General features: G+C 48.4%; 1 protein-coding gene across 5 annotated transcripts in view; it reads right to left on the bottom strand.

Moving 5' to 3' along the window:
- The window catches only part of HIVEP3 (human immunodeficiency virus type I enhancer binding protein 3), a 500,899-nt gene that overhangs the window by 49,668 nt on the left and 424,179 nt on the right, over positions 1–27,052 (bottom strand). For all 5 annotated transcript variants that reach the window (XM_029229090.1, XM_029229092.1, XM_029229094.1 and 2 more), the window contains one exon: positions 3,236–8,837. In XM_029229090.1, coding sequence (XP_029084923.1) covers positions 3,236–8,305 — 5,070 coding nt within the window. In that variant the 5' untranslated portion in view covers positions 8,306–8,837. The remainder of the gene's footprint in view (positions 1–3,235; positions 8,838–27,052) is intronic.

Raw genomic sequence — 27,052 nt, 5'->3', positions numbered from 1 at the left:
GTGGTGAGAGCTGGCTGGATAACATGTCCCCCAGATCCTCTGATGGTGGCAGGGATGGGTGCACCCTTTAATAGGGAGCAGCGATGCTGGGCTGGGGGCTGGGGCCAGCAGTGAGATTCTTATCCTACTTCATGCCACTGTCATTAAGGTCACGAGGAACTGCACTGTTGACAGCCCACAGGAGGAGCAACCCTGTCTCCTGGTGCTGGGACAATCTAAGGACAGAAGTCCCTGAGCCAGTGACCACACCTGCCCCTACAAGGATGGGCTGGGGCTGAGCAGAAAGGTAGCTGGTTGGGAATCAGGGAATCTGAGTTCTAGCACCACATAGTCCACTGCATGCTGAGCCACCCTTGGGTGAATTACTTCACCTCTCTGGGCCTCAGAGTCCGAGGGGATTAGACCATCTTGGAGATTCATTCCAGGGTCAACTTCTATGACTCAGTGACCCCCCCCCAAAATCTCTTCAGAATTGGAGATGGGGAGTGGAAACCAAGTGAGGCTATGGACTGCTGCTTTGGCAGAAGGCAGGTGATTTTATGCAATACCCAGGGATTTCCAGAGCATTGCTGTTTTCACTTCCATCTCAGTCTGCCATCTGGGCCATCCTTGGAAGGACAAAGAGGCCTCCCCCAGGCTGATGAATGACTTCTGTCTCACAACCAGCTGTGATGTCAGGGCCAAGCTAGAGGAGGCTGGTTTTGGTGGCAGGAGCCACTCTACCAGGAAACCCTGTTGGAATTGAGCAGGGATCCACTTTAGCTTTTAATGATAATAATGTGAATAACTGCAGATAATGGTCAAGTGCCAACCACTGTTCTAAACACACTTTGCATATTTTAACTCATTTAATAACCTCTACAGTCTTATGAGCCACGTATTATTATTGTCTCTATTTTATAGATGAGGAAACCAAGGTGCAGAGAGGTTAAGTAATGGGCCCAGGGTCAATTAGTAAGTGAAATAGTGGGATTCAAATTTGGGCAACTTGGCACTGAAGCCCTTGCTCTTAATTTCTTCGCAATAGTGCATGTGGTTGTCAAAATGATCCCCAAAGAGAAAAAAGGAAGGAGAAACCTGGGGGATGAAATGTGGCTGCAAAGTGAACTCTTGTATAAGCTTGGGTGTCTCCAGGGCTTAAAATTGAAAAAAAAATGTATGTGACCAAACTCAAACCTGATTGGGTGGCCTAGACCTGCACAAAGATGGTTAGGAAAAGCTTTGAAATGCTGATATAGCCCAAAGGGCCTTTTCAGAGCTACTAACAGGGAATGGAAGCTATGGGATGACAAATGTCAGCTCAGTATAATAGGGACCTTTCTTAAGGCACTGTCCCAAGATGGGCTGGGTTGTACTAAGAGGTTCTGAGCACCCAGTCACTGGAGATATGCAAGCAGAGACCAGAAAGAGGTGTAATTATAGAAAGGCATCAATCAGTGGGCCATGCAGTTACACTAACGGACCAGACTGGTGAGCTTCTGGTAGGAAACATGCCAGTGAATCAAATGGAACATTCCAGGAAAAAGTGTGCACGGTTCAGCTCATTTTAGGAAAGCAGCATTTTGAACAAATGATTGCCAAACCCAGTTAAGCCAAATTAACTCTTTGTTTTTCTTAAACCACCTTTCAGTGTTCAATCATTAAAACAGAGGAGCAGTCCTGAGCATCCAAAAGAACTTTGGAGTGAGATCTAGTTTTGAATCCAGGATATTTACTGTGTGTGGGGCCTTGTGCAAGTTACCTGACTTCTTTATGCTTTTGTCTCTTTATCAATCACAAAGTGATATAGAACCCTGTCAAGGTTGGTTGTGAGGATAAAAGTAACACTGAGCACAGTACCTGGTACATAGTAAGTGCACTATAAGTTCTAAGTGTGAATATAATTACAACAGCTTCTTGGGAGTAGCCATAGCCAGTAAGAGACACTGGAGAGAAAATCAGTCATGGTGTTTATGGTGAAAGTGGAAACCTCATTTAAGGCTGTCTGTAGACTGACAAGGATATTTAGAGAATAAATTTGGGAAACAGTTTGGTGAAGAATATCCAGTAGAGCTAAGGACAAATTCAATGCACAAAAGTCACTCAATAAAAGAGCAGGATACAAATATAGGAGAAGTTATCGAACATAGTTTTGTTCATTTATCTACAATAGGAATTTAGGGGACTTATTTGGTCAAAGAATCTGGAGACACACCAATGAACATCTCTAAACTTGCAGTCACTTTTAAGGTTTTCTTTCCTCAAATAATAGAAAGAAGAAAAATAGACTCTCTGGAGTCAGACAGGTTTGGGTTCAAATTCTGGGTTTGCCAAATATTTGCCCTGTGACCTGGACCTCTCTCACCCTCTGACCCTCAGTTCCCTCATCTACAGAATGAAGATGATACTGCCACCTCACAGGTAGAGATGAGTATCAACTGGATTCAAGGGCACAGAGCAATGCCTGGCACAGTGAGGCTACTCAACCAATAAGACCGATTGTTATTCCACAAATATCAAGTCAGCATAGCACATCATGGCCTAAATCCTTATGCTGGCCTTGTCAGGATATGGAGGTGTCACTGGTCTGAAGCAAACTTGGAATTATCAAATGTCAATCTTCCTGAACTTGCAGGGATCAGTTCATTTTATGCCTCCTGATGCAGCCTCAAGTCAGAGGCAATGGAGTAAACATAAGCCCTTGGTCGGGGCTGTGCGCTACCACCAGCATAGATGAGTCAAGCTGTGACATTGCCACCTACTGGTAAAGAGGGATACTGCAGCCAAGCTCTATTTGCTCTCCTCACAGAAAAGAAAGAAGGAATATTTCAGGAGTCATTTGCGTCAAATTCTAGACTCTCTGACAATGGGAAGATTTCAAGTGGCACCAGAGAACAGAAACAGTAGATGTGAAGAATAGGAAAAGACTAACCAGATAAGGGAGAAATGTATGTTGGAGTGGCAGTTTTTCATCTGTCTTTTGGCTGAGATTGTGTCTTTGATTTTTCAATAGAAGCTAATGGGAAAGTGGATCACTTTAAAGCTCACTTTATTGAAATGTATCTAGTCCAATGATATGAGGGACACTGACAAAGAAACCCAATAAATAAGGTGATCAGTCATAGCTGATAGAGAGGAAATCTGCCCACTCAGTTGGCTCTCATTTTGCAAATGGAACTTGAGGAGAATGTGGCTTTAAAAGCTCAGCAAAGACTTTTAAAATCAGTGGGGAGAAGAAAAACAAGGCTGAACTCACCTCTGTCATGCGGGGCTTGCGGGAGCTGGATGGCACAAGCCTTCCTGTCTCAGGATGCGGAGCTGTGGCCATGGTGTATGTCTCTTTGCTCACCTTCTGCTTAGACCTCAGGAGGGACAAAGCAGCTTTAGTGGAAACCCCCGGAAGGTTGGGGTTGTACAAACTTATGCACCAACCAGCGTAAACAGAGGACCTCCTATCTGCATGCTGGATGTGATTTGGCTTAATGTAGTTTAAATAGCACCAACTGACATTAGTGGTCGTGTGGAGGCTGGGGAACTGCAGTACCTTCTTTGAGTCCGTACCTTCTTGCAACTTGGCTGGCCTGGGGGACGTTTCTGACAGAGGCTGTGAGCTGAGAGGTGCCAGTGGAGGGAGGTCAGGTTGTTCCTTGGAATCTTCTTTCTTCACACTCAGTGGGAGCAACCCTCTTCGGTGAGGTTTACCAGACGGCTGGGCATATTCCTTCATAGCCTCTGAGCCCGGGGTTGTCACACGGGGCAATGAGGGCTGAGGAAGGGGAGGAATTTCCTTTGGGTCGGATGGATCTGAGGACAGGCTGGACAGTGTTTCTACTTCCCTCCTGCCCTGGCCCTGGCTGCCCAAGTGGGACTTCTCTAGTCTCCTGCTATCCTCGGTGCTGCTAAGCACCACACTGCATGGTTTCACCAGCTCGAGTTTTTCATCTGCCTTGGAAGCCTCCTCTTCCTTTACTCTTTTTTGCTGCTGGGTTTCCATGGTAAGTTCAAGGCTGCCAGCTGGTGAAAGGACACGTTTGCTTCCCCCCACTGTTGATGAACTCCCCTCCAGGCTCAAGACACTCTCTGATGACAGGGAAGTGCCTTTTCTTTCAGGTAATGTCACAGGCACTCTCAGGTATGGAGTCGGGAAACCTCTGCTTTGCTCTTCACTTACCCCAGCCGGTCTGGGCCCAACCTCGTACACATCTGCCCCACACACAGTTGTCCCCTTGCATGAGGGCTCCTCAAACTTGGGAAGAGCCACAGTTGCTGAGCTGCCCTGGGACTGGGTGACCAGGATCTGGGAAAGAGTGGTGTACATGGCGCTCCCATAGGACGGCATGTTGGTCTGGATGCGGACAGGCACAACCAGAGACACCATGGTGTCTGGACAGGCAGGCAGGGCCAGCGGAGGGGCTGACGTGGGTGCTGAGCAGCTGGATGGCAGAGCCACGGGGGGCAGCTGGATGTCACTGCTGTACTCTGTGCTGGGGGAGAGGCCAGGGGTTCCTGTTGCCAGTGTGGCCAGGCTGGTTTTGATCTGGGGTACATGGCTTTCCACATCACCAGGGAGCTGAAGGGCGAACTGGGATTGCAGAGGCAGGAAAAACCCAGAAGAAAGTGCTGAGGAGGCAGGGTAAGGCATGGGGAGAAACGAAGGGGGCTGCCGGAAGGGGATGTTGGCTGGGTGAGGCATGAGCTGGGGGAGGTGGAGTTGGCCTGGGTGCAGAACAGTCGGTTGGAGAGGAAGTGGGGGGGCTTGAAATAAGGAGGGAGGAAGCGGGGGCATGGAGTACGGTGTGGAGAGCAGGCTGGACATGGCCTGGGTGGAGAAGAACTCTGAAGGCTGCCCTGGCTCATGCTGTAGAAGGTGCTGGAAGGAGAAAAGGGAGACGGGCGGGGGCAGGTACGGCTTCTCCTGCAAGGGGAGCTGAGCAACGGGGTGGGGGAACACCTGCAGTGCTTCTGTGTAGGGTGGCGTGGCCCCCAGCGGGGGTCTGTCCTGCACCTGGCTCTTGCCTCCCGGGTGCCCGCTGTGTGAGGTGGCTGCAGAGGAAATCGGGGGCAATGGGCTTTTGGCCGAAGATTTACTGGATGAGGGCTTTGGTTCCTCACTCTCCTGTCTTCCCTTGTGGGTGGCCTCTGGCTCGGTTTCGGGAGGCCTGCTCAGAGAGGCCTGTCTCACCAAAAAGCATTTCCTTCTCTCTGCTGGGGCTGCTGAGGCTGCTGGGGCCGCTGGAGCTGCTGGGGCTGGTGCAGAAGGGCCTGTCAAGGACAAGCTGCCGTAGTCGAAGGATTTGCTGCGTGTCTCGGTCATATGGGTGGAGTGGGAAACATTGGGGCTCTGCTCTGAGGCTGACCTCCGCATCTCGCGGGTGTGCGGGTGGTGGCTGGGGACAGTTAGCATGTGGGTGCCCAAGGGTTTGGAGCGTGTGTCGGACGAGGGCCCGGCAGCCTCGGCTTTTCCGTGGTCGTCCCTCTCGAAGGAGGCGGAGTGGCTGGACCCGCTCAGAGAGACACCGCTCTCCTGGCTCGGGCTGCGAGACAGAGGCATGGAGGACTCGAAGCTGGACTCCCCGGATGACTGGGCCATCTCCGCCAGGCGCAGTCTCTTCTTCTTGGGTGGCAGCTTCTCTGCTGGGAGCTGGGCAAGTGTCTGGCTGCGCTGGGGCCACTGGAACTCCTCCGTCTTCTCAGGCTCCTTAGGGGGCGGCTCCGGCTCTGTGTCTGGACGGTTGGGCTCCTCGGTCACCAGGATCTCGGGAACCTGAATGTTGGGCTGACGGACCAACCTGGGCTGCAGGGAGTGAGCCGAGCGTCCATGCGGGGTGGGCGGGGGCGATGAGAACGGGACCGCAGACCTGTCTTCCCCTTCCAAGCCGCTGGGCTGCTCCAGAGAGTCGGATTTCTCAAAGGAGCTGGTGTGCTGGATGACAGAAATTTCTTTGGACGTGGTTCTCCTCTCCTTCCCTGATTCTGAACTGGACCCTGGCTTGGGAGTCCTTGGCTGGAAGCTGGCGGGTCCCTCCAGGGAGGGCACTGACTTACTCGGCTCTGCTGGTGACTTGGTGGATTCCAAGGGAAGGTTCCGAGCAGCCTCTGATGGCCCGGGGCTGCTGAACTGACTCTCTGTGGACTCAAATGCGGCTGGCTCCTCCTCGTCCCCGAGGCTCTTCTCTTTCCTCCTCTTCCTCAGTGGAGTGAGCTCCAAGGTGGTCCCCAGTTTGTAATGCATCATCTGGGACCAGGGCTCGTGCTCCACCTGGCTCTTTTCGGCTTCCGGAGACGCGTGAGCACCTGCGGTGACGGGCTTTGCCATCTGAAGCTCCGAGCAGTAGTACTTTTTATGCGCTTCGTAGTTGTCCCTTTTCTTGTACCGAGCACCACATATGTTACATTCATAGATCACCCCTTTCGTTTTCAAACCCTTCTTGGTCTTTTTGGTGAGGTCGCTTTCCCTGGGTTCCGGTTCATCTGCGGGTTTGGAGGCTGCCTCTTTGCTGCTCGGCCCCGCCTCCTCGGAACTGTACTCCCCGCCCAAAGGTAGTTCGATGGCCGGCTGACGCTTGAGCATCCGGGGGTGGGAGGTAAACAGTTGACTGCTGCGGCTCAGGGCTTCCGAGTCGGCGACGTGGTCGTCGAAGGAGTAGCTGCCTCGGAAGGTGTGTGGGGGGGTACTGAGGGTGCAGGTGGCAGAAGGCATTGAGTGGCTTCTCAGCAGAGGCACAGGGGGGGTGGTGCTGGGCGGGTGCTGGAGGCTCAGCAGTGATTGTTCGGGCTTCGTTTTCTCGCTGTGGGAGGACAGGGGCTCCCGGTAGAGGCTGGATTTGGGCGACTCCATGCTGCTCCGCCGTGACAGGGAGCTCCGCCTGGGCTTCACGCTGTCTATCTCGCTGGTGTCCACCACGGCCTCGTTGATGGTGATGAGCTTGGTGATGTGCTCGATCACCTGCGTCCGGGGCACAGACAGAGGCACCAGGCTGGGCTTGTCTTCGGTGGGCAGGGGCAGGAGGGGCTGGGTGGAGGTGGCCGTCAGCATGGCGGTCCGCTGCCCGATCCGCCCGCACTTGCCGAAGATGATCTCGGCGTAGGACCTGGCGTTGGTGTTTGGGGGGCTGACCTGCTGCTCGGCGCTCTCGGAGCGTGAGAAATACCCAGATTCGGTGCTCCCTTTGCTGCCCGGGCTCAGGAACGCCTGCTCGTCGATCACCTTCTTCCTCTCGCTCAAGCGGAGGGCCAGCTTCTGCTTTATCGTGTGGGTGTCTTCGGGTTTATGGCTCAGGGGGTGTTCGGATGAGGCCTCTGCGAAGGGAGCAGGGTCCTCGAGCGACGGGGCTGAGCTGGACTGGGACAAGGAACAGCGTTCGTGGCTGGAACCCTGGCTCCCAGAGCTGTACAAACCGCTGGACAGGAGGGGGTGCTTGGGCCTCGGCGACAGCTCTGCGGGGTGAGTGGACGTGCCGCCGGTTTCCTCTTCCGAATCTGTGCTTTCCCCCTCAGTGGGTTCCTCAAACTCTTCCCCAGGGATCCTCTCCATCTCCAGCCCTGGGGGGTACATCTCTCCGCCCATTCCCGAGGCCAGGCCGGCTTTGATGCGGTGGGCATGGGACTTCCTGTGCTTGTAGAGGTTACTCTTGGTCTTGAAGGAGAAGCCGCAGGGGCCACAGGGGTAGGGCCTCTCACCCGTGTGCGAGCGGATGTGTTTCTGGAGCACGCTGGGCTTGGCACAGGGGCGGCTGCAGTATTGGCATATGTACTTGCCCGGTTTCTGCGGTTTCCTTTCCTTCTTGTGTGCCTCTTCTGTGGGCTTCAGGGAGACCTGCGAGGGACGGGGCACAAAGACTTTGGGGATGCCAGGCAGGTCCTCGGGAGGAATGATAGAAGCATGGGAAGGGAGGAGCTGGCTCTGAGGATGGAGCCCAGGGCTCACGAAAGAGCCTGAGGGTCCGGGTCTCATGGGGTCAACCAGCTGCCACGTGGACCCCTCCAGGAGATGCTCGGGTTTGCCGGGCGACATGAATGCTGGTGTCAGAGGGTGCTGCGGAATCTGCGAGATGTGGACCGAGGCTTCGATGGAGGACCTCTTGGGGGGATTCTGTGGCTGGCCTGCTTTCTCCTGAGAGCCTTCCCTAAGAACCGATGAGGGGCCTGGGAAGGGCTGTGGGGCTAGGAGCTCTTGGAAGGGGCCCTCTTCGGTGGCAGCGGTGCTGCTGCCTGGGTACGGGGCGCTGGATGAGACACTGGTCTGAATGGCCTCTCCTTTGGTCAGCCGCTTCCGGGGACTTCCCTCAGCCTTCTTGGTGCCCTTGACACTTTGTTCAGGATCCATGACCTCCACGGGACTTCAGATGCTATTCAGGGAAGGTCGGGGCAGGCCGCATTTACGAATAATCCAAGAGTCCCAAGGAGATGTCTGGCTTGGGCCACATTGGTCAAGAGCTATGGAAGCCAAACCCAAGATGGTTTTGGGAATTTTTTTTGCAAGTGTCACTGGGTGCTAGTGGACTCAGAGCAGGTCATCAGGGCCCAGTCTATTCACGTCAGTGAGGCATGGCCCTCTACTTTGCAGACAGAAAACGCGCCAGCACTTTCTGCCTGAATGTCTGTCGTGGAAACGTCATGAAGGATGTCAGTGTTGCCATTGTATTGTTTCAGTTGGCAGTGGCAAGTGGCCCCCCACAAGTCCCCTGTGTGCTATGTGAACCGTTGACGGATGGAGACGGCTGTGTGCATGGCCCAGGCATCCCTGGTTCCCGCACGAGAGAAGCCACGCTGGACGCCGCGGGCAGCTCCGTCCCGCCTCTTCTCCCCTTTTGTCCCGTGTTGGAGATGAACGGCCGCGGAGGGGAATTCACGCTCTTCTACTTGACAAGAGCACACACACAGAAATAGAAGAGAAGAGAAGAGAACAGAGAGTTACTGCGACTCATCCACAGCTCGGGCAGCTCCGACCTGGTGAGATCCCTACAGGTTAACCAGGGAGACCCGACCTGAACCCAGAGCTCCAGGCTCTGTGCATTGAAGCACTGCTGCTGCCTCCCTTGTCTGCATTCCCAGGGATGCCCACTGTGGTTCTGAGGACGGTGGCTGTGTGGAGCGCTGGGAGCAGGGGGCATGGTGGGCTCTGGGAACCTCAGGGCACTTAGCGATGGGAGGCTTGGGCTCCGGTCTCTGCTCAGAGAGTGACTCCAAGTGGGTTTCAGCTCCCTAAGCCTCAGTTGCCTCATCTATGAAATGGGATAACAGCAATTCCTGCCTCAACTGCATCTCGGGCTGCGGTGGGGTCCAACATGGAAATGGATGTGGATGCTGTAGGATGAACCCCGGCCGGTCCCATGGCTGGTGCAAGAGTTGGGGCCAGTGGGTTATTTGGAGATGAGCTTTCTAAGAGGGGGACTGTTCTCGGGTTAGTATTTCTCTCTGGTCCTGGGTTCTGAGGGTGTTCAGGAAGGGCATCATTCGTGGCTTTGCTAACCCTTGCTAACCCACCTTCCAAACCAGTGTTTCATAGAAAAGCTAAAACCACTGCCCCAGCCTGTGGGAGCTCACAGTCTAACACAGCGTGACCACCAGATCTGCCAAGCAATAGCTGGAGGGTCATTCTGGAAGTTTCCTCCAGGTATTCAACCTTTCCTTGTCCAGTCAGTGCCCCAGGGATACCCTGGAAGTAGTTCAGAATGGGGGTCCTTGCCAAACTGAGGGGCAAAGCTGATCAGAGCAGAGCCCCAAGTGTGTGTGCCCTGCCAGGGCCAGCCAAAAGTCGGGCAGCCTAGGCTTCCTGGGCTCCAAGGGCATTGCAGAGCCATTCTCCCCAGGAGCATGGTGAGAATTTCAAAGCTGGAAGTCACTGTGAACTTTGTCTCGCCAGCCACCTTACTTTCCAGTGGACAGAACTAAGGACTGCAGAGGGAGGGTGGCCTGCTAAGGTTCTATGTTCCTAAGAGGCAGGGCCAGCACTTGAACTCAGGCTCCCCACGGCCAGATTTTATTCCCCAATCACCTTGCAGGTGTCTGTCCCCTGGGTGAGGGTCTTGGCGGGGGGGTGACCGTGTCTCTGCAGCCTTCTTCCCTCTCCTGCAGGCTTGCTCTGCCCCTGGCATCCTGATCTCAGCCTCCCTTCATGACCTCACCTTTATTTTCATTGGGTGTTTGCTGATGCAGTGTTGAAAAGTTTCCTTCTTTTACTTTCACAGAGTGCTCAGAAAGTTAACGAGTCTGAAAGACTCAAATAATTTTCGCTCAGATGGCAGGACCTCGGACGTAGTAACATGCCACGGAAGAGCAGGTAGTTCAATAACTAACTAAAAATTATATTCTATAAATTTATTCCTTTTTTGTTTCTTTCCATCTTGGTTCTATAGAGACTTCAATGTAACTACAACAAAATTTTATAAATATTTTTAAAAGAATGAGAAGCTATAAATAAATATAAGAAAGTTGTAAATAAGAATAACAGGGCTTCCCTGGTGGCGCAGTGGTTGAGAGTCCGCCTGCCGATGCAGGGGACACGGGTTCGTGCCCCGGTCTGGGAGGATCCCACATGCCGTGGAGCGGCCGGGCCCGTGAGCCATGGCCGCTGAGCCTGCGCGTCCGGAGCCTGTGCTCCGCCACGGGAGAGGCCACAACAGTGAGAGGCCCGCGTACCGCAAAAAAAAAAATTAAAAAAAAAAAAAAAAGAAAAAGAATAACAAATCAGAGCAAAGGAAAATGTAAATAAGGCAGGAGGTCAGGACTGGTGAGAGAATATTGGTATAACAATCATAACGGCTTACAGTGCTTCTACAGCTCAGCTATACACTTATATCTGAGCTTCCTGGCAGTCAAGGAGAAAAGAGAGATATGGTCCATTACAGAGTCTTTATATCCAGAGAGGAAGAAATATATAAATTCCTTGCAGGAAGCAGAGGATTGATTGAAAAGAACTTTTTCATGTGGTACTTCAGACAGGGGCAGTGAATGGTGCACGAGATCACCTATGTCTTCAGATGACATCCCTCCAAGGCTATTCTTTGAGCAGTCAAAGCCCTCCTTTGACTCAGGCACAGAGCATCCTCCCGAAGCAGGGAAATCTCATTTCATCATATTACTGTCAATAGGGTGGCCATGTAAGATATCACCCAAACTAGGACACTTTTGAGAGTGAAAGAGGTACAACTAATAATTATGGGGGAGCAACAGCAATAAACCAGGGCTGTCCCAGGCAAATCAGAACAAATGGTTACCCTTACAGTCAATATTTACCTTGTGACCCAAACCAGGCACAAGTACCATCTCTGGGGGTCTGGTACAAACTTTTGGTCTTTGCTGTGAGGACTGAAATGACACCATGGTCTCCTGTGGATTCCTAGAGACTGGTTGCCTAGTCTCATCCCCTCACTTGACAGATGAGGAAACTGAGGCCTAGAAGGATGATGTGATTTTCCCTAAAAATTGCACAGTGATGGTAGCTGAGGCAGACCACCCTCTGCCTCCCACCCTCTGGCCAGGGCTCATCTCCACCTCGGTGAATAAATGCCCCCTAGGACCACTGTGGCACAATGGGCACTGCAGTCTGTGGCTCCCTGTTCTATGGAGGCACCAGCTTGGCCCCACAGGACGTGGCTGTATCCCTGGCAATGAGCATCAGTGGGCGTCCAGAGGCTTAACAATCAAGGGGGCCTTTCAACGTACGTCCTAACCTCACTGTGGCTGCTGGACAGGAGACATGGGGAGCAGACTGAGGTTGGGGAGTCCATCCTGGTGGCATTACCCCAGGCCTCGTTTATCCAAGCTAATGTGGGCAGAAGTGCTGAGTCATAGAAAGGTCAGGTGAGGCAGCCAGCATCTGCAGTGTAGATGGAGAACTGTGCTCCGCACTGGTCTGCAACTCCCGGGCTTGGCTGTACCTGTAGGGGGAGTGGAGGGCGAGGCCCCTGGGTGCTCTGTATAGATAATAAAAGGTTGACTCTGCCTACTATTTCTAGTGACCCTTTCATGCAAGGATCTCAGAGCACCCCCAGAATACTAGCTAGTGGTAAGCTTTGCTTCTTCCAGTGGATGGAAGGGACCCTCCACATGACTGGGTGGTGAATGGTCAGTCTGGGTGAGGGTCAGTTGGCCAAGGAGGACTCTACATCGTCGAGTCCTGTGGTTCTCCCTTCACCGAGCCACAGGCTCTCCAGGGGCAGGTGGGGAAGTGCCCAGAGGCTGGGGTTGGGAGACTCCCAGGCCAGGTAGGAGGGGCGGGGTGGATGAGGGAGACAGGTGACTATTGTGCCATCAGGTGACCCACTGGGCCAGCACCACCTGCCTGGGGTCAGCATCCGGGCTGCACCTGTGAGCCGGGCTCAGGGCTCTTCTCAAGAGGGCCCTCCTGCCAGCACCCTCTGGGGCAGGAGCAGCCAGGACACGTCAGCACCATCGGCGACCCAGAAGGAGTGGGTCAGTGAGGCCCGAGGGCCGAAAGGCCCACCCCTTCATTCTGCACAGAGGGCACCTGAGCTGCAGGGGGCCATGACTATTTCAGGCCACACAGGTCCTCGGGCTCCTGGGCCAGGGCTCTCTGCTGCCACACCTCGTGCCAGGCCAGAGGTCCTTAATATGAGAGGCAAAGGGAGGTGGCAGCAGGACTGGGGCAACCCCGTGAGGGCGAAGAAGGCTTCAGCCGTGGAATGGATTACAGTTCACACTGGCGTCATCACTTGTTTACTTAACTCTTTAGTCCCTTTAGAAGGACTGTTTCCAATCACTGTGACCAAGTGACACTAAGAAGATGGCTCTTTTCTATCTTCTGTGCTTCTGAAGGTATGTGTAAAGTTTTAATATAAACTTGAAGTAACAGAAGAAAAAGCTGCACACCTGTAAAAGTCACCAGTGACATGAGGTCAGAGGTAGAGGGTTTTCTTGACAGGGCCCAGAAGCTGGGCCAACAGGGGCCTGAGCCTCAGGCCAGAGGGAGGATGGATGTCCTCTGCTGATGGTGGCAGAATGGCTATGGGGTCCACATTGCCTGCCACTGAGGCCACAGCCTTCAGAGCTCTGGCTTAGAAGCCAGCTTAGAACCATGAAGAGAACCTGAGTTTCAAGATCCAGTTGGCTAGCATATCAGACAACTTGGCTCCCACTTCTGGAAGCTTCCATAGGTCTAGCTATTAGGACAGCCCGACAAGGGAGAGAGCAGGGTGCTGGGGCTGGAGTCACAAAGGCCTCAGGGGAGTGAGAAGTGAGGGAGGATCCAACAGGGCTGAGGCAAGGGGGCCTGAAGCTCTGAAACCAAACTGGAAACCACTTTCGTATCCAAGGTGCAGGGACAATGTGGCCATGGCCCAGAGTGGACTCCCAGAGGGCTCTACCAAGGGGAAGGTGGGAGGTGGGCTCTGTCAGGTGGTCAATTCCACCAGTCCTGGCAGGGGGCCAACTTGAATCTGCACGGGCTCTAGACTAGGGAGCTTGGGTCACCAGCCAAGTTAGAGAAGACTGAGACAAGACAGGGACAGGAGCCTGATGTCCAGGGGCTATTAGGTCAATCTGCCCCAGACTTGGAGCATAAAGTTCTTATAATTTAGTTACACATATACATGCATGCATGTGTCCCAATATGCCAAAATCTGGTCAAAATTTTACTGACCATAAATAATAAAACATACCGATGTTAAAAACACCGGGAAAGCAAGCCTTCCCCTTATTTTCAAAAGCTGAAACCCGGCACAGAAGGCCAGAGGCTGGACAGGAGGCAAACAGTAAGTGTTTTTATTTAAGGACCCAACACCAAAACCACTGCCCCTTCTGAGAATCTCTGTGTGTGACACTGTGTGTGTGTGTGTGTGTGTGTGTGTACAAGACGGGGCAGAATTCTTTTGCTGCAAAGAAAAGTAAAAGTGGCTGGGCGCTCAGCTGGTGGCAAGAGAGGGTGAGTGTGAAGATGTGGGTCTGGAGACTAATGGAAGGGGCTGTCAGAGAGTCACCGAAGGAAGTCTGGACAGAGAGTGGCCAAGGCCAATGGTGGGGCTCTGGCTGGGAATGGGGAATGTGGCAGAGACTGAAAATGTCTCCCACTAGCCACTCCCCTTTCTTTTTGTAATTGAAACCCCAGAGTATCAGCTGGATCTGTGGTCACCCAGTTGGACTGTATCTACCACCTTCCCTTGCAACTAGTTCTGGCCAACAGATGTAGCTCATAGGTCAAGGCCAGAAAGAAAGGTGTCTGCTCTCCACGTCCTCATTTTCTCAGGAAGGAACATGGAAGCCGTGGTGGTGGTGAGCCAACTCTGACCACATGGAAGGGAACCTGACCTCAAGGGACGGCGTGAAGCAAAGTCGCCTGCCCCCATGAAAGAACGACACTGTCTAGCTCGTCTTAAGCCACATCTACTCGGTCCCTTTTAGAGCAGTCAAACAAACACACTAACTCACACAGGCGGTTGCAGTGCAATATTAGTCCTGGGGAGCCTAATAAGAGCTTGACAGAGCCCAGGCCTGGGAACATTGGGATACAGGGAAATGCAGCAACACAGACCGGTGTCCAGGCTTAAAGGACATGATGGGCTCTTGCAAAGGGGCAGGTATCCAGTCACCAAGCCCACACACACGGCAACACAGCATGAGACCCCAAATGCAGCTTTGCAACTCAGCTTGTGTTTGAACCCTGGCTTCTCCACCCCCTAACTGGAAATTTTGGGAACCTCTCTAAGCCTCAGTCTCCCTACCTATAAAATGGGGACAATGAAAGTACCACATGTGGTTTAAATTGAGTTATTTCATATGCAACGCTTAGTACAGTACCTCCTGGAATGTAGTAAACAGTCAAGAAATAATGGCCATCACTGTTATCAGGGGAAGTCTTTCTGTTTGAGTGGCTGCCCTGGCCTTGTGGAAAGAGAACTGGCCTGGATGCCAATCCTGGCTCTGCTGCTTTTAGGCCGCAGACTGTTGTGAGCACTCAATGTGATTATCACGTATAGAAAGTACAGGCATAACTCATTGAACTGTGCTTCGCTTTACTGCACTTTGCAGACAATGCATTTTTTACAAATTGAAGGTTTGTGGCAACCCTGCATCGAGCAAGTCTATCAGCGCCATTTTTCCAACACCATTTGCTCACTTCCTGTCTATGTGTCACATTTTGGTAGTTCTCATAATATTTCAAACTTTTTAATTATTATTAGATTTGTTATGATGACCTGTGATCAGTGATCTTTGATATTACTACTGCAATTGTTTTGTGGCTCCATGAACCATGCCCGTATAAGATGGCAGACTTAATGGATAAAAGTTCTGTGTGTTCTTTCTGACTGTCCCAACAGGCCATTCACCGTCTCTCTCCCTCTTTTTGGGCCTCCTTATTCCCTGAGACAAAAACAATGTTGAAATTAGGCCAGTTAATAGCCCTACAGTGGCCTCTTAAGTGTTCAACTGACAGGAACAGTCACACGTCTCTCACTTTAAATCAAAAGGTAGAAATGACTAAGCTTAGTGAGGAAGGCATGTTGAAAGCCGAGATAGGTCAAAAGCTAGGCTTCTTGTGCCAAAGAATTAGCCAAGCTGTGACTGCAAAGGAAAAGTTCTTGAAGGAAATTAAAAGAGCTACTCCAGTGAAAACACGAATAAGAAAGCGAAACAGCCTATTGCTGATAAGGAGAAAGTTTGAGTGGTCTGGATAGAAGACCAAACCAGCCATAATGTTCCCTTAAACTGAAGCCTAGTCCGAGGCAAGGCCCTAACTCTCTTCAATTCTATGAAGGCTGAGAGAGGTGAGGAAGCTACACAAGAAAATTTTGAAGTTAAGCAGAGGTCTAAGGAAAGAAGCCGTCTCCACGACATCAAAGTGCAAGGTGAAGCAGCGAGTGCTGACGTAGAAGCTGCAGCAAGTTATCCAGAAGATCTAGCTAAGATAATTCATTATGGTGGCTACACTAAACAACAGATTTTCAATGTAGATGAAACAGCCTTATTTGGAAGAAGAAAACAGCCTTATATGGAAGTCCATCTAGGACTTCCATAGCTAAAGAGGAGAAGTCACTGCCTGGCTGCAAAGCTTCAAAGGACAGGCTGACTCTCTTGTTAGGGGTCAATGCAGCTGGTGACTTCAAGTTGAAGCCAATGCTCATTTACCCATTCTGAAAAATCCCAGGGTTCTTAAGGATTATGCTGAATCTTACTCTGCCTGGGCTCTATAAATGGAACAACAAAGCCTAGACGACAGCACATCTGTTTACAACATGGTTTACTGAATATTTTAAGCCCAGTGTTGAGATCTACTGCTCAGAAAAAAAAAGATTCCTTCCAAACTATTACTGCTCATTGACAATGCACCTGGTCACCCAAGAGCTCTGATGGAGATGTTCAAGATTAATGTTTTCATGCCGGTAACACAGCATCCATTCTCCAGTCCATAGGTCAAGGAGTAATTTCAACTTTCAAGTCTTATTATTTAAGAAATATATCTCATAAGGCTATAGCTGCCATAGACAGGGATTTCTCTGATGGATCTGGGCAAAGTACATTGAAAACCTTCTGGAAAGGATTCACCATTAAAATACCGTTAAGAACATGCATGATTTCATGGGAAGAGGTCGAAGTATCAACGTTAATAGGAGTTTGGAAGAAGTTGATTCCAGCCCTCATGGATGGCTTTGAGAGGTTTAAGACTTTAGTGGAGGAAGTAACTGCAGATGTGGTAGAAATAGCCAGAGAATTAGAAGTGAAGCCTGAAGGTGTGACTGAGCTGCTGCAATCTCATGATAAAATTTGAACAGATGAGGCGTTGCTTCCTAGGGATCAGTAAAGAAAGTGGTCTCTTGAGATGGAATCTACTCTTACTGAAGATTCTGTGAAGACAAAATCAAGAAGATTTTGTGAAACAATGACCTAGGATTTAGAATATTACATAAACTTAGTTGATAAAGCAGCAGCAGGGTCTGAGAGGATTGACTCCAATTTTGAAATAAGTTCTACTGAGGGTAAGTTGCTACCAAACAGCATTGCATGCTACAGAGAAACTGTTCGTGAAAGGAAGCAGTCAATGAATGCGGCAAACTGCACTGTTGTCTTATTTTAATCAACTGCCCCAGCTGCCCCAGCCTTCAGCAATCACCACCCTGATCAGTCAGCAGCCATCAGCAGAGGCAAGACCCTCCGCCAGCAAAAAGATTATGACTCACTGAAGGCTCAGAAGAGGGTTAGCATTTTTTAGCAATAAAGTACTTTTTAATTAAGGTACGTACGTTGCTTTCTTTAGACATAATGCTATTGCGCACTTCGTAGACTACAGTATAGTGTAAACGTAACTTCTATATGCACTAGGAAACCAGTACATTTGTGTGACTCGCTTTACTGTGGTGGTCTGGAACCAAACCCACAACATCTTCAAGGTATGCCTGTGTCTGGTACACAGCTGGTGCTCGAAAAATGAGAGCACATGTTGAATCTGTAGGTCAAAGCAGGGCCTCCAAAGAAGCCAACACAATGCTGAACCACTCAGCTAGTGGTATAGCCTTTCTAAGTCCCCCAGACAAGAGAGGTATTGGTTCCCAAGCTGGGCGGGGCCAAGTGGTAACAGCAGTGGGGACAAAAGCATAGGCAGGTGATCAGGTGGTGACAGGTCTTATGGATCTGATTTTCTGGGACACTTTTCAGATTGAATGTTTCATACCAACCCAGGGCTCAAGCTAGAACTGAATATACTCACGGATGAAGTCATTGCAATCTTGGCACACAGCTTTCCCAGATGGGCTGGTCCATCCCGCTGCCTCCAGGAAAGCTGTACTAGATGGTTCCCCTACTGAGGCTGGAGATTTTGGAGCCTCCAGTGTACCTCTTGGTCACTGGCTTCCTGTGAAATGGTGCCTAGTCAGTGAGGCCCAGGGCAGGACAGCTCTCAGAGGGGCCTGGATCCTGGCTTCCATTACAGACAAATGGATGAATTGCATGAGAATATCCTGTCCTCAGACTCACAGCACTTTGTACCCATCATCTTAATTTGCTTCTGGGAGGATACTGAGGCCCAGCCCAGAGGAGAGGCATGACCTGCCCATGGAGAGCCAGCTAGGAGGTGTTCAGGCCAAATGGAAGAAAATTCCTGAGTCCTCCAATTCTCTGTTTGGGGCCATTTCCCCTGAATGGCAGGGACTGCCTGACTCTGATTCAGCTTCCCTGGGAGCTCCTCAGGAGAAGACAGAACTGGGCTGCAGGTAGGATGGCAGGTAGGGCACCTGAAGAGAGCCAGGGGGCAGAACACCTGGACTCCTCACCATAGTCAGCTACCCTGTTTCTCAGGCTCTGTGTGTCTCCTCCAGCAAGGGCAGTGGGAGAGGCGTGGAGTCACTCTGCCTGCATGGGACCCAGTTACCTGTAGCAGGAAGCCCCTGACACAGCTCTGTTGTGTGATCCTCAACATTTTCTTGCTTTGTCCACCTGCTAGAGGTCGCCTGCACTCCTTGGATCCTGGCCCCTGCCACCTTCAAAGCCAGCAGTGGCTGGCCACATCTTTCTCACATCGACTCACTCCAACACTAACTGCTCTGCCACTCTTTCACCTATAAGGGCTCTTGTGATTATGTTGGTCCCCACCTGGATAATCTAGAATAATCTCCCCACCTCCACATCCTTGATTTAATCTCATCTACAAAGTTCCTTCTGTCATGAAAGGCAACAAATTCACAGGTTCCAGGAATTAGGATGTGGACATCTTTGGTAATCATTAGTCTGCTTACCACAGAGATACCTTATTTATTTATTTTTATTTTTATTATTACTATTTATTTATTTATTTTTTGCAGTACATGGGCCTCTCACTGTTGTGGACTTTCCTGTTGCGGAGCACAGGCTCTGGACGTGCAGGCTCAGCGGCCATGGCTCACAGGCCCAGTCGCTCTGCAGCATGTGGGATCCTCCCAGACCGGGGCACGAACCCACGTCCCCTGCATCGGCAGGCAGACTCTCAACCACTGCGCCACCAGGGAAGCCCGCTTATTATTTTTTAAATCTGTATTTCTTGTTCTCTAGAACAAGGCTTAGAACTGTGCTTAAGCTTATCAAACAATTATTTCATTCAGGGAATTATTTTTCATAGCCTTTGTGTACGTTTCTAATGAATTATATATGTATTTGTTTACACAAACTCTTTCGATACTGGGGATATTAATCCTTTCTATATGAACTGCAAATATTTCTCTATTTATTATTAGTCTTTAACTTTGCTGAACAGAAAAATTTTGTTTCTATGTCGTCAAATGCATCATCAATCTTTCCTTTTATGACTTATAGGTTTCGTGTCCAAGATTATTCTTTAGAATGTCGCCCACTTTTCTTCTAGTCCCTTTATGATTTTTTTTTCTGCCCTCTCTCTGTCCCTCCACCCCTCTGTTCCTCCTTCCATCCTTCCCTCCCTCCCTTCCTTTCCATTTCTATCTTGGCTCCATCTGGCATTTATTTTTGTGTAAGGAGTGAGGTAGAGATAGAGCTTAGTGTCTTTTCAATATAGCTAGTCAGTTGTCCTAACACCATTATTGAACAGTCCACCCTCACTCCACTGAAATGTCCTGGGGCATCTTCTAAAAGCACAGGTTCTAGCCCCATCCAGATCCACTGAAACAGAATCTCTGGGAAAACAGCCTCAGAATCTATATTTTTACAAAACTCCCTTTGTAAAAATCTGACATAAACTTTTCTACAGCCCCATATTTGGGGAAACTGATGAAACTCCTCTAATTGCCTCCTGTAACTAATCACCTTACCTCTAGGTCCCCAATGTTCCTCCACCCCACCCCACCATTTACTGGGGAAAGTGAAATCTCTTCAATTGCCAACTTCACCAGGCCCCTCCCTCTGTCAAGAACTCTCAATAGCTCCCAACTGCAGGGAGATGCAGCCAATGGTGTTTCAGCTTCCTCACAATCAGGCCCTGCCCAGCCTGTCCAGCCTCCTCTCTCCACCCAGCGCGTTCACTTTGCATTAACTCTAACCTACAGGCTCTGGACCTCTCTGCTTGAACACAGTCCTGTTCCCCAGGGAACAGACAGAGAAAGGAGTCTGGAGGTTGATTTCACAGAGGAGTCAGGGAATGCTTCCTGAAAGCACATGTGCTTGAACTAGGCCTTGAAATATGGGGAAAATCTTGATGGTTAGACTTGAAAGAAAAGGATTGTAGTCTAGCGGGGAGGTTCAACACATGCAGCGCTCAGGAGGCCCGAATGTGGTCACAGGGAACGGGGAGTTTGCTGCCTCTCTCCCCTCCAGGGCTTTGGGGCTTCCAAGCCCCGTGTGCAGGCCGTTCAGGGTGTGGGCAGAAGATTTCAAAAGTTCCCTCCCAGGTCCTAGAATGACAAGAAAAAGCCCCAAACTGTGAAGGCTCAGTTCTGCCAAACAGATCTTCCAACTGAGCTGGGGTCAGTACTGACCCTCAGAAAGCAGGTAGAAGGCACAGTCTGGTCCTATGGGGTGGCCCAGGGTGTGCTGCTGGGCTGGATCAGGTTTCCAGGGTGACCAGCCCCTCACACCCTCTGGCCTGGAAACAGGCAGCACCTAGGGTCTGATGGATTGCCTATGCTGGGAAGAAGAAGTTTTCTACTAGTCCAACAGGTCAAATAGTGCTGCTTCCCTGAGAAGCCTGAGATGTCTGCCTTGGGTCAGACCTGTGGCTTAACCAGTTCATCAGTATCTTCCTGGGAAACCTGTCTCTCCCTGAACTGGGCAGTGGCTGGGCCTTATTCATCTCTGTATTTCAGTGCCGGGCACTGGACCCAGCACTGAGTAAAATATTAAAAATATTTTAAAATTAGTTAAATGAGCATCTACTGTGTGCCCAAACTATACTAAACGTTAACATATTGATCCTCACACAGATGCCCTTTTGAGAGCACTGAGGCTCAAAGAGGTGAAGCTAATTGCTTCAGATGACACAAGAAAGGGCAGAGGTAGGATGTGAACCCTGAGTTCAGGCCACTGCCTAGAAAACCCCCAAGAGCATTGACCTTGGTCAGAAGGGCCCTGGGTGGATTCTGCCTGTTTTCCCAGCACCCAGCTCCTCCAGGAAGTCTTTCCAGTTAACCACAGCCATCTCCGCTTACACCACTCTCCTCCCTACGTGCAATCACTCTGCATGACCCTGTTAACCTCAGGGCTGAGTTTCTTGATAAATGCTTTCTATCAACAATGAGTGATAGATTATTCACTGTCTGGGCAGCTCCCAAATCATTTCCCTTAGATGACTGTCTCTGTGTTCCTACTTTCCCTTCTCCTCCTCCCTTCCAACCCCAAGACCCAGACAAGGCTTGGAATTTGTACACACTGGTCGAGAAGCAAATTCTATTCATAGCAAAGAGAAATCTAGGTAATCCTGGGTGAGTTATAACTGGCTGGTGTTTGTCTTCCTGTGAGAAAGCCCAGGGATCGAGGTGGAATTAACATCCCAGGGGAGGGGCCATCTCCAGAGACATCTCCAGGAGAGCAGGAACAGGTTTTACAGTCAAGACCAAACAACAACGCAGCCAGAACTCCACTCCGCCAGACCTTCGGAAGCCCAGACTTAGCCTGAGTATTTGTGGTTGTGAAAAGTAAGGCAAAGATGGTCCTCACCAATGCCTTGTGTCTAGACCAAACAACTGAACTCTTAGTATGTGTCAGGGCCATTCTTAGTGTTTTACACAATAATTCTATCAGGCAGGGACCATTATCATTTGCATTTTACAGATGAGGAAACTGAGACACAAAATCACAAAGCTGCTAATGGCAGAGCTGGAACCTAAACTTGGGTCATCGGGTGACTTCTGCCGTGGAGACCCTCAAGGCAGCTGGAGCCATGCCAGCCTTGCAGACAGGACTCAGATATGAATCACAGTCCTAACACTTCAGGTAACCAAATACTGTTCCTAGCAGCATTCCTTCCCATCCTGTGGACTGGCCTTGTGAAGAGTCCTTTTTTCCCTCTTTCACCAAAGAAGGTAGCTACTGTGTTTGAAGTCTTATTCCCACTGAGACTGAAAATGAAGTAAGATCAGGAACTGTAGCCTGAACTCAACAAGGGCCCAGTGAAGCCCAGATGCTTGTAGTTAATCAATTTATGAAGTTACCTACTGTTATAAATCTAGTTATCTATCCACCCACCTATTTCGTTATTTATTTATAACCGCCTCGTTCCGGTAAGGATTAAAAGAGGCTTCTGGACACCTGTAAGAACTTGGTGAACATCTGAACTTAACTCGACCTGCTTATCTTAAATGGGCTAGGAAGTACTTGTGGGTAAAAGAGCCTAAAGAAGAACAAGGCCTGAAATGAAAGCTGGGCACAGTCAGGCAGACTTGTCTTCCAGCCATTCGCATTCTGCCAGTCCTAAGAAACACCTGTACTCCACGTTTGTCCCAATGGCCTGCTCTCTCATGGGTGTCCAGCAGGTCTAGCTGTTCCTTTGATGTCATTTTGTTTCTATACAAATGCCAATGGTACAAAAGTCACACCTGCCTACAAGCTTCCTAGGTAGTTAAGGCCCTTTGGTCCACTCTAAAGGGTAATATATAGAACACACTATAACACATATATGCACACATCATAAACTCTATAAGGACAAATGACCAGAGAGACTGGGTGACATACAAAGTGTATTCCAAAATGGACAATGACAAAAGTAGGGAATACCTATGGTCTCCACCATTCTTGCCCATGTGGCAAGATGGCTATAAACTATACTAGTAATGATACAGCAGTTACAATGATTGCTTTGCAACTCACTTCTTCATTTATTCACTCAGTCTGCAAATATTACGTGGGCCTTCTCAATGCCAGGCCAGTAATATGAAAACAGACATAAATTATAGATCTTACTATAAAAAGCTACAGTAATCAAGATAGTGTGGCATCAACACAAGGGATAGAACAACAACAAAAATCCGTGGAAACAACAGAGTAAGAAAACAGACCCCCACATATACAGTCACCCGATTTATAACTAAGGTGTGATTGCATTTGGTGGGGGAAATGTTAGCCTTTTCAACAAATGGTACTGATGCAATTGGATATCCATATGGAAAAGAATGAACCTTGTCTACAGCATACACAAAAATTAATGTGAAAAGGATGACTGGCCTGAATACAAAAGATTAAACAATAAAGTTTGTAGGAAAAAACAAAAGAACATATCTTCATAAACTTGGGGCCTGCAAAGACTTCTTACGCCGTTCACAAAAAGCAAAATCACATAATCATAAAGGAAAGGGTTGATAAATTGGGCTTCATTAAAATGAAAAACTTCTGCTCATCAGAAGATACCAATAATAGAGTAAAAAGACAAACCACAGACTGGGAGAAGATATTTTCAATACATATTCAACAAAGGACTCATCCAGAATATAAAAAGTTCCTAAAAATAAATTTTAAGAAGGCACACCACCCAATTAAAAACGGCCAAAGTTAAAATGAATCAAAGATCTAAACATAAGAGCTAAACTATACAACTCTTAGAGGAGAACATAGGGGAAAAGCTTCATGACACTGGACTTAGCAATGATTTCTTGGATATGAGACTAAAGCACAGGAAACCAATGTAAAAATAGATAAACTGGACTTGATCAAAATTTAACACTTTTGTGTACCAGAGGACACAATCCACAGAGTGAAAAGGCAGTCTACAGAATGGGAGAAAATATTTTCAAATCATACATGTGATAAGGGGTCATATGAAGAATATATAAAGAACTCCTACAACTCAAGAACAAAAACCAAACAACCAGATTAAAAAATGAGCAAAAGACTTGAATTTCTCTGAAGAAGATATACAAATGGCCAAAAAACACATGAAAAGATGCTTAACGTCACTGATCATTAGGGAAATACAAATCAAAACTACGAGAAACCAACTCATGCACATTAGAAGGGCTACTAAAAAAACAAAAAGAAAAAAACCCCAGAAAATGACATGAATTGGCAAGGATGTAGAGAAACCTTATGCACTGTTGGTGGGAATCCAAAATGGTTCAGCCTCTTTGGAAAACAGTATGGTGGTTCCTCAAAAAAAATTAAAATAGAATTACCATATGATCCAGCAATTCCACTTCTGGGTATGTACTCCAAAGAATTGAAAGCAGAGTCTCAAAGAGATATTTGTACACCCATGTTCAAAGCAGCATTATTCACAATAGCCCAAAGGTAGAAATAATCCAAGTGTCCACTGATGGATGAATGAATAAACAAAATGTGGTATATACATGCATAGAATATTATCCAGTCTTAAAAAGGAAGGAAATTTTGACACGTGCTACAATATGGTTGAACCCCAAGGACATTATGCTAAAAGTGAAATAAACCAGTCACAAAAAGACAAATACTATATGATTCCACTTATACAAAGCACCTAGAAGAGTTGACTTCATAGAGACAGAAAAGAATGGTGGTTACCAGGGGCTGGCAGGGAAAGGGGAATGGAGATTTGTTGTTTAATGAGTATAGAGTTTCAGTTTTGAGAGATGAAGAGTTCTGGAGAGTCACCGATATTGCACAACCCTGTGAAAATAATACTACTGAACTTAAAAAGGGTTAAAATGGTAAATTTTATGTTTTGTGTATTTTACCATGATTTTGTTAAAATGGCAAAAGATTTGAACAGGTACTTTAAAAAAGAGGTTATCTAGGGTTTCCCTGGTGGCACAGTGGTTGAGAGTCCACCTGCTGATGCAGGGGACATGGGTTCATGCCCTGGTCCGGGAAGATCCCACATGCCGCGGAGCGGCTGGGCCCGTGAGCCATGGCCGCTGGGCCTGCGCGTCCGGAGCCTGTGCTCCTCAACAGGAGAGGCCACAACAGTGAGAGGCCCGTGCACCGCAAAAAAAAAAAAAAAAAAAAAAAAGAGGTTATCTAAATGGTCAACAAGCATATGAGAAGGTGTTCGACACCATTACTCATTAGGAAAATACAAATTAAATCCACCACACTTTCAGCAGAATGGCTAAGGTGAAACAAACAAAATGATACCAAACGCAAGAATGTGGAGCAACTGGAACTCTTCTTGTACATTGTTGGTGGGAAAGTAAATAGACACAACCATCTGGACAATTGATTGGCAAAATCTTCAAAGCCAAACCCACACCTATCCCATGACCTAAAAATTCCACTGTTAAGAATGTTTCCTACAGAAATGCATGTAAATGTCTGCCAAAAAATGCAAACAAGAATGTTCATGGTAGATTTATGTTATGAAACAGCAAAAAACTGGAAACAACCTAAATGCCAACAACAAACAGAATAGATAAATAAGTTGAGGTATATTCATACAAGGATTATCACACAGTAATTAAAAAGAACAAAGTACTGCTACAGACAAAAATACAGATGGATCTCACAGGTAAAATAATAAGCAAAGGAGTTCAGACACAATAGGCTAAATACTGTATGATTCCATTTAATTAAAGTTTAGCAAAACTAATTATTGTATTAGAAATCAGAATGGTGGTTAGCTCTGGTGGGGCACGTAGGCATTGGCACGTAGGAAGGGGCATGTAGGAGTTTCTGGGGTGCTAGAAATGTTCTACATCTTGATTTGGTTACATATATATTACATGAGTGTATATATGTAAAAACTATTTGAGTTGTAACCTTACGATGTGTGTTCAGAATTATATGTATGTTATGCCGCAATTTTAAAAAAGACATGAAAAATACAAAGCCTATGAGAAGAGAGACACAAACAAAAAGAGATTATACGGTGTGGTAGATGCCATGATAGAAAGAGGCTGCTCTGAGTACAGGCTGCGGGTGGGGAGGAAGGGGAGGCTTTAGAGAAGGTACACTGGGCTCTGAAGGACGCTCGGGATTTCACCAACCAGAAAAGGGGACCAATGTGAGCAAAGGCAGGATGAGGCTGGGGGAAACCCTGAGTGTGTGAGAAGGTAGGTCAGTGTGGTTAGAGGGTCGGGGGTGTAGAGCTTAGTGGTGGGACGTGAAGCTGAAGATATGAATCAAGTCAGTCTTCAGATCTGTTTATTTAAATGAGCTCCCTATAAACACTGGCTGAGTGAATGAACAAGCCTTCCCACAGTCACGACACATCTGATGTCTGGAGTCTCAGGCACGGCATGCTTGCATGGCAACACGTACTGATGAGATACAGCCCCGGTGTGGCTGTGCAGCCCGTTTCTTCTAAAACTGTTAATTTCCCTTTGAATTTTGGTTCAGTGTCTTCCAGGCCCCAGAATTAGAAACCATTCCTCACTCAGTTACAGTACTGGCTCTCTATGAAGGCTGAGGGTTTTTGGTTTTTTTTTTTGTATTTACCCTCTCTCCCAACTTCCTTCCACACCATCTCATCATTATATATTTTTGGTTGCTCTGGTAGTTGCCTTTAACATCTTCCAATAATATATTTAAATTGCTATTTCCTGGTCTGTCAACTTTAGACAGGATCCATTCATTTCTATGAACAACGAAGAAATTCATGCACTCTCCCACCTTTCCACCTCCTTTCTTCTGTCCACCTTTAAATTCCTGTTAGTTATACATTTATTACAGTATTCTTATATTGTCAAGTTTCATAACGTTTACATTTTCTTCCATATTATAATTAAGTCTGGTCTATAGGTTAATTCTAAAAATTGAAGCTAATAAACAATATGATTGTAAAGAGATCATTTCCTGGGGAACCACTTCATATGAATAGACCCAAGAGAAAGAAATGTATTTCCACATGACTAAGACTTTGTCGCAAGAAGAAAAGTCTTCCACAAGTTAAGAACCAAGCAATGCTCCTACACAGTATTTATGGCTTCCTTCACTTCTTGAATTCTCTGTCATCATCTTTTTGGATTCCTTTTTGTATTGATAGAAACAACTCCAGGGTTTTTCTTTTTCTTCCAGAAATATGAATGACTGACTGAATGATAAACTTCCTTTTTTCTGTCCACACAACTTGCGGGATCTTAGTTCCCCAACCAGGAACTGAACCCGGGCCCCAGCAGTGAAAGCGCCAAGTCCTAACCACAGGACCACCAGGGAATTTCTGAACTTTCTAAATTCTTACACATAAAAAGTCTTTATTTTGCTTTCAAAGTTTGAGGAGATAGAATTCTTAGTTCAAAATCATTGTCCTCCAGAATTTTGAAAGCACTGGTCCACTGTC

This window comes from Monodon monoceros, unplaced genomic scaffold, assembly GCF_005190385.1.
Source record: "Monodon monoceros isolate NGI ecotype Baffin Bay Population unplaced genomic scaffold, NGI_Narwhal_1 Super_Scaffold_18, whole genome shotgun sequence".
In the NCBI taxonomy this organism is placed as follows: domain Eukaryota; kingdom Metazoa; phylum Chordata; class Mammalia; order Artiodactyla; family Monodontidae; genus Monodon; species Monodon monoceros.
The sequence above is the reverse complement of the archived record's forward strand: the minus strand, read 5'-3'. Positions and strand labels throughout refer to the sequence as shown.